This window comes from Syngnathoides biaculeatus, chromosome 11, assembly GCF_019802595.1.
Source record: "Syngnathoides biaculeatus isolate LvHL_M chromosome 11, ASM1980259v1, whole genome shotgun sequence".
NCBI lineage: Eukaryota > Metazoa > Chordata > Actinopteri > Syngnathiformes > Syngnathidae > Syngnathoides > Syngnathoides biaculeatus.
In genome coordinates this window covers 8,456,767-8,471,928 of record NC_084650.1, presented here as the reverse complement: position 1 = coordinate 8,471,928, position 15,162 = coordinate 8,456,767, and the positions used below count along the sequence as shown (strand labels likewise).

At 41.3% G+C, this 15,162-nt stretch overlaps 2 protein-coding genes across 6 annotated transcripts in view; one reads left to right on the top strand and one right to left on the bottom strand.

Moving 5' to 3' along the window:
* LOC133509230 (protein Jade-1-like) overlaps nucleotides 1–4,959 on the top strand; it is a 31,693-nt gene extending 26,734 nt beyond the window's left edge. The window contains exon 3 of the mRNA XM_061836102.1: nucleotides 3,092–4,959. Within this exon, the coding sequence (XP_061692086.1) occupies nucleotides 3,741–4,376 (636 nt within the window). The 5' untranslated portion in view covers nucleotides 3,092–3,740 and the 3' untranslated portion in view covers nucleotides 4,377–4,959. The remainder of the gene's footprint in view (nucleotides 1–3,091) is intronic.
* Nucleotides 1–15,162, bottom strand: part of LOC133509237 (uncharacterized) — a 61,906-nt gene that overhangs the window by 16,265 nt on the left and 30,479 nt on the right. The window contains exon 1 of one of the 5 annotated variants that reach the window (XM_061836113.1): nucleotides 10,568–10,666. The exons of the other annotated variants lie outside the window; for them this stretch is intronic. Coding sequence (XP_061692097.1) covers nucleotides 10,568–10,640 — 73 coding nt within the window. The 5' untranslated portion in view covers nucleotides 10,641–10,666. Of the gene's footprint in view, nucleotides 1–10,567; nucleotides 10,667–15,162 lie in introns of those variants that run through there. 5 annotated transcript variants of the gene reach the window in all.

The window sequence follows — 15,162 nt, the reverse complement described above, 5'->3', positions numbered from 1 at the left end:
CATCATGTCCCACTTGGATGACTTCCTGTATTTTGTGGTTCCACCACCAAATCTCCTTCTCCCCTTTCCTACCAGACGGCACCCCAAGTACTCTCCTGCCTACCTCTCTAAGTTCCTTGGCAGTTGCATTCCAGTCTTCCGGGAGCTCTTTCTGTCCATCTAAAGCCTGTCTCACCTCTTTCCGGAAGGCCACACAACATTCTTCCTTTCTCAACTTCCACCACCTGATTATCTGCTCTACCTTTGTCTTCTTAGTCTTCCTCTCTACTACCAGAGTCATCTACCATCCTATGCTATCGAGCTAAACTCTCTCCCACCACAACCTTACAATCAGTAACCTCCTTCAGATAACATCGTCTGCAAAAAATATAATCCACCTGTGTGCTCATATCTCCGCTCTTGTAGGTCACTCTATGTTCCTGTCTCTTCTGGAAAGTGTTCACCACTGCCAATTCCATTGTTTTTGCGAAGTCCACCACCATCTGACCCTCAAAGTTCCTTTGCTGAATGCCGTGACTGGCCCATCACTTCTTCATCAGCCCTGTTTCCTTTGCCAACATGTCCATTGAAATCTGTACCAATCACAACACTCTCTCTGTCTGGGATGCTCAGGACAACTTTGTCTAGTTCCTTGTAAAAGTTCTCTTTCAACTCAAGGTCACATCCTACTTGTGGGGCATAGCCGCTAATCACATTATCCGCCTCATCACTCGATCTGATACTCTTTTCCCCTCCAAGACATTCTTATCCAGTTCTTCCATTAAAATACCCCCAACTCCATTTCTCTTTTGATCTACTCCATGGTAAAATAATTTAGAGCCTGCTCCTCAGCTTCTAGCCTTACTCCGTTTCCAATTGCTCTCTTGGGTGCACAATACATCAACCTTTCTCCTCATCATCACGTCAACTAACTCCTGAGCTTTTCCTGTCATAGTCCCAACATTCAAAGTCACCACACACAGTTTTAGGGACTGTGCATGCCTCTTTTTCTGTCGACTATGTTGCTTTCCTCCTCTTTTTTGTCTTCGACCTACATAACCTGAATTTCTACCTACGCCTTGCAAATTAACAGTGCTGGGGGCGGGCGTAGTTAGCCCGGGCCACGACCTATCAGTTATGGAAGTCATTTGATGAACACTCATATATGTTTGGCACAGTTTTTCATCAGATGCCTTTCCCGCCACAACCCTCTGTAGCCCTATCCGGGCTCGGGAGCCGCCTACAGGATGAACAGGAATTGTGCACCCCTTCGGGCTGGAGATAGACAAAAACAAGCAATTAAATAAACAAAGTCAGCACATACGATACAGAATTCACACACGAGTCTATGTTAAAGTTAAAGTCCGATAAAAGCAATCAAATATACAAAGTCAACACATGGGATGCACAATTTACATACTACTTAATCTATGTTAAAGTTTAAGTCAGATAAGCACAGTCAGCACATAAGGTACACACATCACATACAGCCTGTGTGAAAATATAATGGCTATGACGATTCAAAGGATATGTGAATGTAAGGGATTAGGTAAAGTTGTTAGCGCATGTTGGAGGACACTTTTTTCCTCCGCGTGCTCGTTTAATTTTGGGTATTGAGAATATTGGTAATCCAAATAAAGGCTGGAGATGATGAACAGTTCCTTTGAAGAATTTACTTGCAGAATATTCCGGGCACTTATGAGTTACAGACAATGGCTGTAGAGAGCAGATCACAAGTGCGACGGTACAGAGAAAGCACACATCCTTTATCTTGTCAGAAGGGCGGACTATGGGTGGTATCAAACCTGTGGCGTGAGATCGGGGCTTTCCACTTAGACAAAGGGTTTCTGTCTCAACCGGTTCTAGCTGGCAATGGATTATTACAAAATGTCCAGTATGCAGTTCATCAAGGTTAGCCTACATGCAGAGATGTGCTCAAGGACACATCTGGCTACAGAACAGAGCCCCAGTGAGGACATGAGGAAATTATGGAGTCATGATTAAATATGGGCAGAAGACATACTTCACGCACGAGGCTAAACTTGGGCCGAGCAGATTCTACGTGAACGATATGGCTCGTATTTGGGTACTAACATAAGACTTGTTCAATTTCCTATAAGTTCTCACGTCCCTCGTACCCGTTGTTTAGTTCATACATGTTATGAAGTTGAACATGTTAGATGCTTCTTCAACAGCACAGTTTGATCGGAAACACTACTCGTTGTTAGCCAGCTAAGCGAAGGTGGTCTGGGCCTATAGGCACGTTTAAATTGGTATAAGTAAACGAAACGTAGGTTTCTCAGGTCGTGTAAGTCGTCACTAGTGAATGTTTACCTCCTCAGCAAATATTTTATTACATAAGCTGCTTGATTTTCCCGAGCTAGGCTAGGCCGCACAGCTTCAACACGAACGCAAACGGCTCCAATTTGGGTCCTAAAATTATACAGATGATATTAGTCCACTGAAGTCATCACCAGGGGCGTCCCACGTCGTATAGTCACAACATTCGTTCCAAATTCAGCAGGATTTAGTTATTTAACGGTCGCTCAGGTCGGAGCTACTTCTGTTTGGTGTCACCAGTTTGGAAACCTTTACGGATCCTGATAAATACCCCCTTTAAATCTGGAGTTACCTTAAAACCTCCTTCTGGTGGAGTAGCCTTGAAACCTCCTTCTGGCGGAGTAGCCTAAATCCTCCTTTTGGCAGAGTAATCTAAATCCTCCTTTTGGCAGAGTAGTCTAAATCCTCCTTTTGGCAGAGTAGCTGCTGTAAAATGGTAAAGTAGCTGAAAATCTAGAAATAACTTTGAAAAATCATTGTGCAGGATGAGTGGAACGAAGCAATGAGACAGTGAAGTCTCGATTAAGGAAAGTGTGGAACATGCAGGGAGAACTTGGGCAGAATGTTTACATTTAGTAAAACTGTATATGAGAATAACCCCAACAGACAAAGGATTGTCGCCATTTGAAATAGTATATGGTAGAACATTTATGGTCATGGTCGAGCAGCCAGTTTGGCAATCAGAAGATAATACTTCAGCTGATTGGATGAAAGAGATGCTACAAAATAAAAGTGTGAAAGAAGCAAGTGATCTGCTGTACCTTCTTCACAGGTGCCATTGGTGTCCATTGGTGATTGGGTCCTGAGAAAAGTCATCAAGAAGAAGTGTTGGTCTTCACCTCGCTAGGAAGGTCCCTACCAGGTCTGCTGACCACTCCCACGGTTATAAAGATAGCAGAATGTCCCACACGGATACACCTGTCCCACTGCAAGCCTGTGGCTCCCTTTTCATCCAAGGACGAGTAGCGGTGGAAGTCCGGCTAAAAAGGGTGGGGTTGCAATAGGCTGCCCTGGTATCAAACTGGTGAAGAATTCAGCTGATCCGCACTTGAGCATGTTAGGTAAAGGAGCGGCACTGTTGGGACTGCTGGCCTTGGTGCTGATCAGAGCATGGCTCCTCCTCACGGGCCAGTCTGGTACTGTACATGTTCGTCACTGGATCTACCAAGGACAATTCCACATCTCCAATGGACGCCAATGCCTGGTTTTCGTATGTGAAGATGGTGACCCTCCGTGCACAACCGATGACAGATCAACAAGTGTGGTGAAGCTGGAACTCCTTATACACCCTACCACGTCAAGAAGTCGGCACACCAGCACCTGCGACGAGTCCAACACTGCACTGCAATTCCACCTGCTAGTCCCAGACTTCCTCCCATGCCAGGAGAGGATGCAGACAGAAACCATCTGAGATCTTCAGGATGGACCTGATCACCACCATGAAGGTGCACAACTCAAACCAGATCAGCGCGGAGGATTACTACGTCCTGGTCGATCCATTGAGGCAGAAGCGGGAAAAAGGGTGTTCAGGTGCCGTTAGCCTGAAGTCCATCCTGGAGCATATGGCCTTGGTACTAACCGACAAAAGCAAGGAAGTCATGTTCATCAGGCCCACGAAGCTGATCCGCACGTCAGCGGCCCTGGCCCTCGGTTATGTGGACATCAGGACTTTGGTGGAGAGCATGTGTCGCTACAACCTCAACGAGGAAGACGTTACCTGGCTGCAGGTCGTCAATGAAGAGTTTGGACGGTTGGCCCTTCCGCCACTGGATGAATTAATCATGGAGTGCGCCTTGGAGGAGTTTGAGCGCCGTTGTCATAACAACATTATACACGCTACCCAGACACAGCAGGGTCTGGGCATTGAGTACGATGAGGACATGGTGTACGACATGTGCCAGTTCCCCAATAGAGAGGACAACAACGAGATGGTTTTCTGCAATGAGTGCAATAACTGCGTCCACCAGGCATGTTACGACAAACAAAAACTCCCAAAGAGCAGTTGGTTGGTATCCTGCCAAACTGCCAGTTGTGCCCGAAGATGGGCGATGTTATGAAGCCCACCCGCAGTGGAACCAAGGGGGTCCATGTCAGCTGTGCCTTGTGGATCCCAGAGGTGAACAATGGGAACCGGAGAAGATGGAGTCGGTCACCAATGTATCGCACATTCACAGCAACAGGTGGGCACTCAACTCCTGCCTGTGTAAAGAAAAGATGAGAGCCTGCATCCAGTGCTCCGCCAAAAACTGCCGCATTGCCTTCCATGTGACATCTAGCATCCACTCTGGCCTGGAGATGGCCACCATCATCACCCAGGTGACAAAGTCAAGTTCAAGTATTACTGGCCCAACCACTCAGGCCTTCAGGGCAGTGACTCTGTGGAGCGGGACCTTGGTATTTTGTTATGATGAAGTTCCTTGTAACTGTAATGACTGTATTGGGTTTGTTCTGCCTTTTCCTTTTAATCCCATGTTGGAACTATATGATGGCTATAGCAAGGTCAAATCTTTTTGTGAACTGTGCCCTTGTACAACAAGTAGACCCTGATTATATGCAGCTACAGCCAAAAGGAAACTTCTGATGCTTTTTAAACCCTCAAGTATAAATGATGAACTTTCTGTAAATGCAACATCATTCTGATGTCCCCACTCATATTTCCAAAATGTTAAACATGAGGGAAATGTTAAAGAAATCATTCACATGTTCTCATGACCCAGTTTTCTATCTGCTTTCTCCATTTCTGGCTCAGACTATCCTCTTCCACCTGATTGGTTGCTTCTAGAACCACATCCAGCCCTTTGATCTTTTTAATTTGGTCCGCCAAAGATTGGCAGAGACTTAAGGTTTGATGTGAATAATTGCATTCATTCAATTTTCACTTGTAATGACAGGCATTTCAACACTAGGTAGCACAGTAGGTGCCGTGTCTTGACTTAGCGGAGCGCAAGCCATTTCTTGTTATCGGTCTTTTTCCACCGATAAGATCAGAACCCATCTACAACAACAATGTTAAAGAAAAGAAAAGTCGACAGTGCGTGCTGGGTGTTTAAGAAAGAATGGACGCCTAAATATTTTTTTTACTTAAGTCCAGCCCAAGGCTGTATGTCTTATTTACCAAGAAACCATTGTGGTTTTAAAATAATACATTAGTCATCACTTTTCTACCAGGCATTCTCATTACGCCAGCAACCTTTCATCACAAGAACATACAGCTCATGCTGACAAGTTGGTAGGTAGCTTGTAGGCTCAGCAAAACACCTTTATTGGAGCATCTTCCATCCAAGAAGCAAGCAGAAGACAACTTATATACTGGCATTCAAACAATGATATAAAGCACATCGCTCAGCTTTTAATTTTTCATCAGAGGAATTAATGAAAATTTTTAGATAACAGAGGAGTTCTTTGTTATGGAATCCCTGAAAGGAAAAATATGTGGATTAATTGAACAGCTTGTCAGTGGTCGTACAGAAGCACAAGTTACGTTGGGGTACACTTGCCAACGTTACCGCTGATGGATCACCAAATCTGACCGTTAAAAATGTTTGGATGCTCATAAGAATTCAAGACAGGGTGAAAGAGGACAACCCTGACCAGCAGGTGATTTTTCTACACTGCATAATTCAACAAGAAGGACTTTGTAAATCCGTGCTGCAGCTTGCAGTTGTGAAACTTTTTCACTCTATTCGAGGAAGGGGACTTCACCATCATCAGTTTATTCATTTTCTTGCAGAAACTAACACTGTTCACACAGACTTACTTTACCATTCTAATGTCTGTTTGTTTAATTTAGGAAACGTATGTCAACGTGTGTGGGAGCTCAAACAGGAGATTATTTCAATTTTGGAGCTACTTGAGAATACTGTCAATTTTTCTGGGCTGAATGACACAGAGTGGCTTTGTGATTTACCTTTTACTGCGGACATACTGACACACATGAATGCGCTGAATGTTGAACTACATGGGAAAAAACAGTTTGTTCATGAAATGCAAGCATACGTTACAGTCCTCAAAACTAAGCTGGTTTTATTTTCGAAACAAATGTCAGACAAGTCATTGACTCATTTCCCAACACTGTGTATTTTAAAAAAGGCCCCATGACGTGTCAAAACATATAGAAAATCACTGGATGACCCGCATAAGAAATTCTGCCGTCGGTTTTGTGATTTTGGAAAAATTGACAGGGCACTTCAGCTGGTGTCATGTCCCTTCTCGCACGACCTGGAAACGGTGCCACAGGAGTTGTAGTTGTATCTCATTGATCTCCAATGTTACATGGTGTTAAAGGACATGTTCAACTCCCTGAAACTGGATGAGTTTTATGGTTCATTAAGTGCAGCAAATTTTCCAAACAGGCACAGAGGATGCTGGTGTTGTTTGGCTTTACATATGTTTGTGAACAGACTTTTAGTGTTATGAACACCAACAAAGCACCCCATAGATCCCAGATGAGTAATGAACACCTTGGATCTTTTCTGAGAATGGCCACAACAGAATTACCACCAGAGTTTGATGCATTGGCGAAAATGGGTGACCAACAACACTGTTCTCATTAAAATCATACTTCAATGCTTTTTCTGGGTATGCTTGATATGTACTGTTTTAAAATATATATATATATTTTAATATGTATTGTATCTTGTGCTGACCCAGCCCATCTGTCAAATTTTAAAAGTCGATGTGGCCCCCGATCCAAAAAGTTTGCCCACCGTGCTCGAAAAAAAGTAGAAGACTCAAACCTCACCCTTTCCAAATCAAATTTATTTTGCTACTAAGCAGAAAATGATTAATTTAGCCCTGCACATGATCCAAAAACCTCCAGACTTCACAATTCCGTCACATCCTGTACACATCCATCCATCATTTTCTTTGGGCTGCTCATCCACACAAGGGTCACAGGAGTGGTGGAGGCTCTCCCAGCGATCATCGTGGAGGAGGTGGGGTACACCCTGAACTAGTTGCCGGTCATTTGTAGGAGATGCAGAGGCAAACAACAATCGCAATGATAATCACACCTAACAGCAGTATTGAGTCACCAATTATTGCATATTTTTGGGAGGTGGAAAGCGGAGTGCGTGGAGAACACCCACACAGCCACAGGGAAAACCTGCAAACTCCACCTAGGCAGGGCTGGGATATGACCCCCCCCCCCCCGCCCCCAGTCCTCAGAACTGTGAGACCAACGCTCAAACCAATTGCGTCACCATGCTGTCCATCTTGAACACATCTTTGTGATATTCAGTAATATAATGTATAATATAAAGTAATATAGTGCCACCTATTGGCGACAATAAATGTCTTTACATTTCAATGGACTGCCCAGACCACATTGAGCTATTTTGGTCAGTGAAGCCTCACGACGTTTCTCATGTTTTGGAAGAAAAATTGTTACGTTTTGGCAGAAGGCCTGGCCCTGGCATCCTATCAGATTTTGATGATTCAACCATGACATCAAACCTGTTGAAACTTGACTCCATATGCTCACATAATTTCAAGACTTAACTCAGTAAAAGGCATCTACGGGAAAAAAGATGCATCTTTCCCAATATTCCCACATCCCGGCGCAATTAAATAACATGTTTCATTTTGTGGTGTTCTCCATTTAATCCAATATACCTAATAGTATTGTCTGAGAAGACAGCAAATTTCAGATAGATTTTAGGTAGATTAATCTCCTGACAGGAGAACAACAAATAATGAAATGTCATTTCCATGTACTGGTAGGTGGGATTAGTATGTTTTTTTTTTTTTTTTTTTCTATAGATGCTTTTAAAGGGTTAGGGGTTACTGTAATCAAGTGTGTGAAAAGCTATATACCATCTGGATTGAAGTTAAGACTTTTGATGTCACTGCAAATCATCCAACATTGCCAAGGCACCACAGTCACAACCACAGTCGAAACCTCACTATTTATTCATTTAAATTAAAAAAAAAAAATATGAGGAGTGTCTTGCAGTTTAACTCATCATATTTCAAGTGTGTCTGCTCAATGTGCTCAGAGCAGTACAGTAGTAGTGGTAGTCATATAAAGGAAGAAATTTGTTGTCGCCAATAGATGGTGGTATATGTATGACAAATTATTGTCATCCGGGCTAGGATGAAACGTGAAGTTGATTTTTTTTTCACGCATGAAGAGATGAGTTATCAGGCATTTACTGTTTTTTTCACGAAATGTCCTTCCCCCATCATAGAGTACGGTGAAACAGAAAGCTTTTATTACATGTATATGTCTATATATGCGACACACCAAGCATGAAGTCAAATAATATGAAAGCTGTGGGGAAAGTTTTCCCAAGTATGAGTCCTGTGAATGTGATAGGAATAATAAAAAAAAAAAAAAAAAGACAAATTTATGATTTAAAAAATGATAGCTCGCTTCCTGTACATTATAAGATATGGTTTCTGCTGCCCTTTTAAATTTTTTGTACATCTTGGGCACTACATGCGCCTTCCAATTTTGGTAGCTGTAGCTGACATAGTGCAATTGTTTTATGAGGTTTTAGGGGGCACTACAGAGTCATTTTTGAGTAATGTATAAAAACTTTAGCCATCCATCCATTTTCTGAGACTTATCCTCACAAGGGGCATGGAAGTGGTGGAGCCTATCCCAGCTGTCATCGGGCAGGAGGCAGGGTGCAACCTGAATTGGTTGCTGACCAATCACAGGGCACATGGAGAGAGACAACAGTGGCACTCACAATTACACCTCGGGGCAATTTAGAGTCTCCAATTAATGCATGTTTTGGAGATGTGGGAGGAAACCTGACTGACCATAGAAAACCCATGCAAGCACGGGGAGAACATGCAAACTCACATTTTGGGGAAGGCCGAGATTTGAACCCCGATTGTCAGAACTGTCAAGCCAACATTCAACAGCTGCTCCACCGTGCTGCCAAAAAATTTTTTAAAAAATAAAATTTTGTGCCAGGCTCAGTGTGCATACAAACTTTGCGTTGAATCGGGAGATGGTTAGGCCTCTAAAATGTGACTTTTTAGGGAAACCAATGATGAAAAATAACTCCTATGTTGCAAGTCGACCCTTTCTCTGGTTGCCTCTCAGATGCTGAGCTGCGGGCAACTTTTCAGGGCCCCTGGGCACAATGAGATACTGGCATGTTGGGGGTAGTGCCACATTGTGCATGCATTTAATAGAAATATGCACCACGCTTTGCAGATTTACATGATTGCTTTGGCTAAATCTTTTTCTGACACCATAAGCAAGGAGACAATCTTGTTTTTGTGGATTTTTATTACAAAAAGAAAGGAAAGTCTTACGAGCTGTCACGCTTTACGAAAGATCAGACTAAAAGTCCTTTTGTAATATAAAAGGTCTAATCCAGAGGAAATTTATTTTATTTGTCTATCCTACAAATGTATCTAAAATTTCTTGAAAAAATATTTAAAAAATACTCAACACAACAGAAACAAAATAAACTAGCGTCAAAGTCAGTCTCAAGATTTTGTTCAAAATGTCACTTAGATTGGGCAAGTTCCGTAACTCCCCAGAATGTGACGTCACGTCAAGGCAACATTTAGCCAGAGAGTGAAAAAGCTAGCAACGATGGTGAGGAAGTGTGTTGTATCTGTTCTGCATCAAACACTGACGGAGTTAGCTTACATGAATGCCCGAAAGATGAACAGATTGGCAGGTTATGGACCAGGTTTGTGAAGACAAAGCGGGTGCATTGAACTTACAAATCAAATTGGACAATAGTCGGTTCCAAGCATTTCACGGAAGACTGCTATGAAAACCCGGTACAGCGTTCACTTGGCTTCGGTAGCAGGTAAGTACGTATGTGTTCGATTGTTTAGTATTGACAAGTATATAGCTCGTTTTAAATGTAAGTACAATACCGATGCAGATATAAATGTCAGCTTATATCTGTATCCATGTGATGTTTAGGAGGTGATGAAATTTGGACACTGTATAAAGTTAGTGTACTATTGACGCTGAGGTCTTCCTGAAATTCGACTATGGCAGTGTGTGCTCTCAACTGTTAGGTGCATTATTAAAAATACAGGCTAAATGCATGCAAATAACACAAACAATGGCGTATAAACGTGATCTTTGAACGCAGAACAATACCGAAGGTTGCTATTTTTGTTTTACCCACCGACTCAGTTGCTAGTACAAAAACAACAATAACAACAAACAACTCACTGTTGTGTGCAAGCAGCATCAGACATTTAAACACGTTTGAATTAGATTATTTTATCAACAAGCTGTATGTCGATTTCTTGAGGCACTTACCAATCTGTGTTTTGGGTGCGAAGTTCCACGTCAACTTCGTCAGGTCTTGCCGAATCCTGTCCTTGTTTTGCATTCGTCAACTCAGGTTCGAACATGTATGGTTGAATTACACCTGCATTGGATGTTTTTTGAACACAGGAAGGGTAAGACTATTCCTCCTCCTATCTCTTCCACAGAACATTCCATAAAAACCATTCCTGTCTGTCTCCTCTAGATCCCACTCACAGTGTGTATGATTGTCAATATAGGAAGTCCTTTGTGTTGACTGGGGTTGTCTTGGCATGACGTCACACGGCAGCAGCTTCAACAGAGCCTCGGTTTGAAACAGACATTGGAGGCATTTGGATTACAAAGAAAATGTGCACTTTGGCACTAATTTATGTCATTTCTGTTGTGTTGAGAATTTTAAAAATATTCTTAATGAAAAATGAGCTATGTTTGTGTGATACATAAATAAAATATAGGTCCTCTGGATTAGGCTTTTAGAGTGAGAGAGACAGAGCCAAACCAAGACAGTTATCTATGTCCAGCTGTATACACACACCGTTAGGAACAACATATGAGGAACAACCTGACCGGGAGAACTATAAGCCACAACAGAACAAAACCTGTGGAAAATGAAGGTAGAACCAATAGAAGCAATATCTGGCAAATATGTAAAACATAAATCTGACAACACAGTATCTTCACATACAACCGTACATCGTACATTGGATGGCGATCAGTTCAGGGTGAAGCCTGCGTCTTGCCCAAAGACAGTTGTGATAGGCTCCAACACCCTTGCGAGCCTAGTGAGGATAAGGGGTGGAGAAAATGGATGGATGGATGGATGATTTCAGTTGGAAGTAAACAAACCCATTTAGTTGTTGATGCAACTAAAATAATAATGAGAGCGTCAAACAAAGATTTATTGATTACCAACCTACATTTTAGTCAGAAAAATTCTCCACTACTTTGTAGATTAATGGAATATGGAACACCCTGACTGGAAAAACATAAAAAAGAAGTAAATATTACAGCAACCTCTGGAAAGGAAAAATCAACGTGAGTCCACAAGGTAAGCACATATCAAATGAGTAGGCTGCTTCATGTTAACTTATTTGGCTCTTTGAAAAATTGGGATGCTAGTGCTTTGACATGTTTTTTCATAATCAGAATCATCTTTATTTTGCCAAGTATATAAAAAAACACAAAGAATTTTTCTCTGGTAGTTGGAGCCACTCTAATGCAACAAGGGTCAATTGACAGAGAATACTTTTGATACATGAAGACATTGAGGAAAAACAGTCACTGAACACAATACAGTAACTAATGTGTTATACATGCAGGACATACAACATACCTGAAATAACATTCCTCCCAGATCTCTGGTGCTATAATAGACTACTTCTGTTCTTTTCGGCTTGTCCCGTTAGGAGTCGCTACAGCGCGTCATCTTTTTTCACCTTAGCCTATCTTCTGCATCTTTCTCTCTAACACCAACTGCCTTCATGTCTTCTCTCATTGTTTTAGTATAGTATTAATCCCAAGCAAAATGTTTCTAATTTTAACAGAATCTTGACTTTCATAATTTTATCCATATTTTGTTTAATTTCTTTCCAGCATTTTAAAATGATTGGATGGTCCCAGAACACATGAAAATGTGTCGCCTTCTTCTCTCCACAAGATCTCCAGCAGGAGGTACTTGCTCCCAGCGAGATCCTCTGAGGTGGAACTCTAAAACAGTCCAACTACAATTTTCCAACCAAATTTTCTCCAGGATAAAGCAGATGTAGTTTCCACTGGTTGGAGATGATCTTTTCCCAAGTTTCCACTTGCAATTTAATGTTACTATCCTTTTCACCTTCTAACTCCTGTAATATTCTGTAAATTTTAGATATGTTTCCACCCCCTGGGTCTGATTTATCAGCAAGAAGGAATATCTTAACCATCCACAAATTAGCTTGTGATTCCTCTTTTTTCATTATTTTCTCAAGGTAATTTCTCAGTTACAATAAACTATAAAAGTATTGGTTAGTCTAAACTGATTCTTTAGGTCCTGGAATTGTCGAAGTGCGCCCCCTTCATAAAGATCACTGTGTATGATGAGCCCCTTTTCGGCCCATTGTTTGAATCTTATGTCAAACCCATCGGGTCGGAAATCTGAGTCATCTCTGATCCATTTTATAATCCAGAATGGTTCCTTATATTTGTTTTCATGGATTATTCTATGCCAAATATTGATGGACACTTTTGTTAATGGGTTGATGTCTTCTAAAAACTTGACCAAGCCTGTGTCCCCAATAATTGCTTGGAATGGAATATCACTTGATATCGTACATTCTATATCTTTCCATTTTGCTTTGTAGGAAGGGTTACAAATGTCAACTAAAGTTTTTATCTGCACTGCTTGATAGTAATTTTTAATATTTAGGAGAGCAAGGCCTCCTTAGTCTTTTGGTAGCTGGAGGATCTTATAACGAATTCTCGGTCTCTTGCTCTGCCAAATAAATCTTGATATTAATTTGTCTAGTTCTTGAAATGTCCCTTATGGGAGACCTACTGGTAGATTTTGAAACGGGTAAAGTAATCTGGGTAGCAGGCTCATTTTTATTGTTTCAACCCTCTGTCCTAATCCTAAAAAAGGAAGCAGATGGGAAATGAAGAGGAGGAATTTTCTTGTACTTCCCGTGTTCGAAAAACATCCCATACAAGTGTAATTCAACCACATATGTTTGATCCTGAGTTGAGGAATGCAACACAAGGGCAGTATTCGGCGAGATTTGATGTAGTTGACATAGAACTTCGCAGCCGAAACAAAGACTGGTAGGTGCCTCAAGAAATCTATGTACACCTTGTTGACGAAATAATCTAATTCAAACACCTTTAAATGTCTGATGCTGCTTGCACACAACAGTGAGTCATTTGTTGTTGTTGTAGTAGCGACTGAATTGGGGTAAAACAAAAATTGAAACCTTCTGTATCGTTCTGCATTTAAAGATCACGTTTATAGGCCATTCTTCACGTTATTAAAATGCATTTAGCCTGTATTTTAAATAATGCACCTAACACTTGAGAGCACACACTGCCGTAGTCGAATTTGAGGAAGACCTCAGCGTCAGCAGTACACTAGCTTTATACAGTGTCCAAACTTCGTCACATTCTAAAACATCACAAGGATACGGGTATTAGCTGACAAATATATCTGTATCGGTATTGTACTTACATTTAAAATGAGGTCGATACTTGTCAATACTAAAGCAAAGCAAAAGTTTAGCAACTGTCTCAGCATTCACAGTCTGTGGCACCGCCACATTCTCCATAAACTTAGTGGTAGTACTCTCATTTATGTACCTTTTCCTAGTAGAGATAGAGGTTGTCTGAAATTTTGGAAGAATCTGTAATTCAAAAAATACACAAAAAGATAAAAAATAGCCATATCCTTAATGTCAGTCAATAGAATTTCAACATCCTGAGAAACGACCAGGTCTAAGATGTGATTTTGAGTGTGAGTTGGACTCTTAATATGTTGAGAGAGGGCAAATGTGTCTAGTATTGCAGAAAGCTCTTTGGATGTTTTTTCCATGTTATTGTCAACATGAATGCTAAAGTCCCCTGTGATGACATAATAGTTGTACTCACTACAAATAACTGACAGCAGTTCTGAAAAACCTTCCATGAATTTTCCATTGTATCTCGGAGGTCAGGTTATTAAAATGATAACATTTGACTAAAAAAAAAAACAGATTTTCAAAAGAGCTAAAAATCACCCAGTATAATTAATTTATATTGAAATAATGATTTCAAAATAACAGCAACACCACCACCCTTTTCCCTGTTGGACACTTGTTCATAAAATTAAAATCTGCTGATATTGCCTCATTTAAAATGGTTTTGCAGCTACTTTCTGTTAACCACATTTCATTTAATAACAAAAAGTCACGACCATAGTATGAAATGATGTAATTGATTGTTACCCAGTGACCTGATATTAAAAAGAGCTCGTCTCGCAGAGATGGCTGGAGAGAATGGTTCGACAGACTCACATTTTATACTCACTAAGGTGCAAGTTCTACTTTTTTGGTGCCATATCTTTTTGACTAACTTTCTGTCCCTTGTAATTACAGGGATGAAAAATGCGTGATCTCCATAGGTGTCGGAGTTATTTTGGAAAAGACCTGGTAAATAATCAGTTTCATAGATAGCCCTCATGTGGAGGAGGGCCCTTTCGCTTCTTAGTGGACGGTGGTTTCAGGCGAGGGGGGATGGGAGGAAGATCTTGGCGTGGTATAGGCTGGATTCTATCGTTGACAATAGTCTTCATACTATGCATCAGACCCAACATTGCATTCAGGCTGGGAGATGGGGAGCTAACATCTACTGCGGATTGTATGTTTTATGTAGTCATAGAGGGGAGATTCTAAAGTGTGGATGGGTCCAATGGGACAGGAAGAGGTGTGGGAGATTTAAAGTGCTGCCACATTCCATTTGCCAATTGCTCATCAGATTGTTTGGATGACGCAAATGAATCTGTGATCACCTTGTCTCGCCTAATCTCTTGTTCCTCTGATTGTTTGGGAACAACTGGATCCTTTTGTCCTTGGTTTTTGTAAACA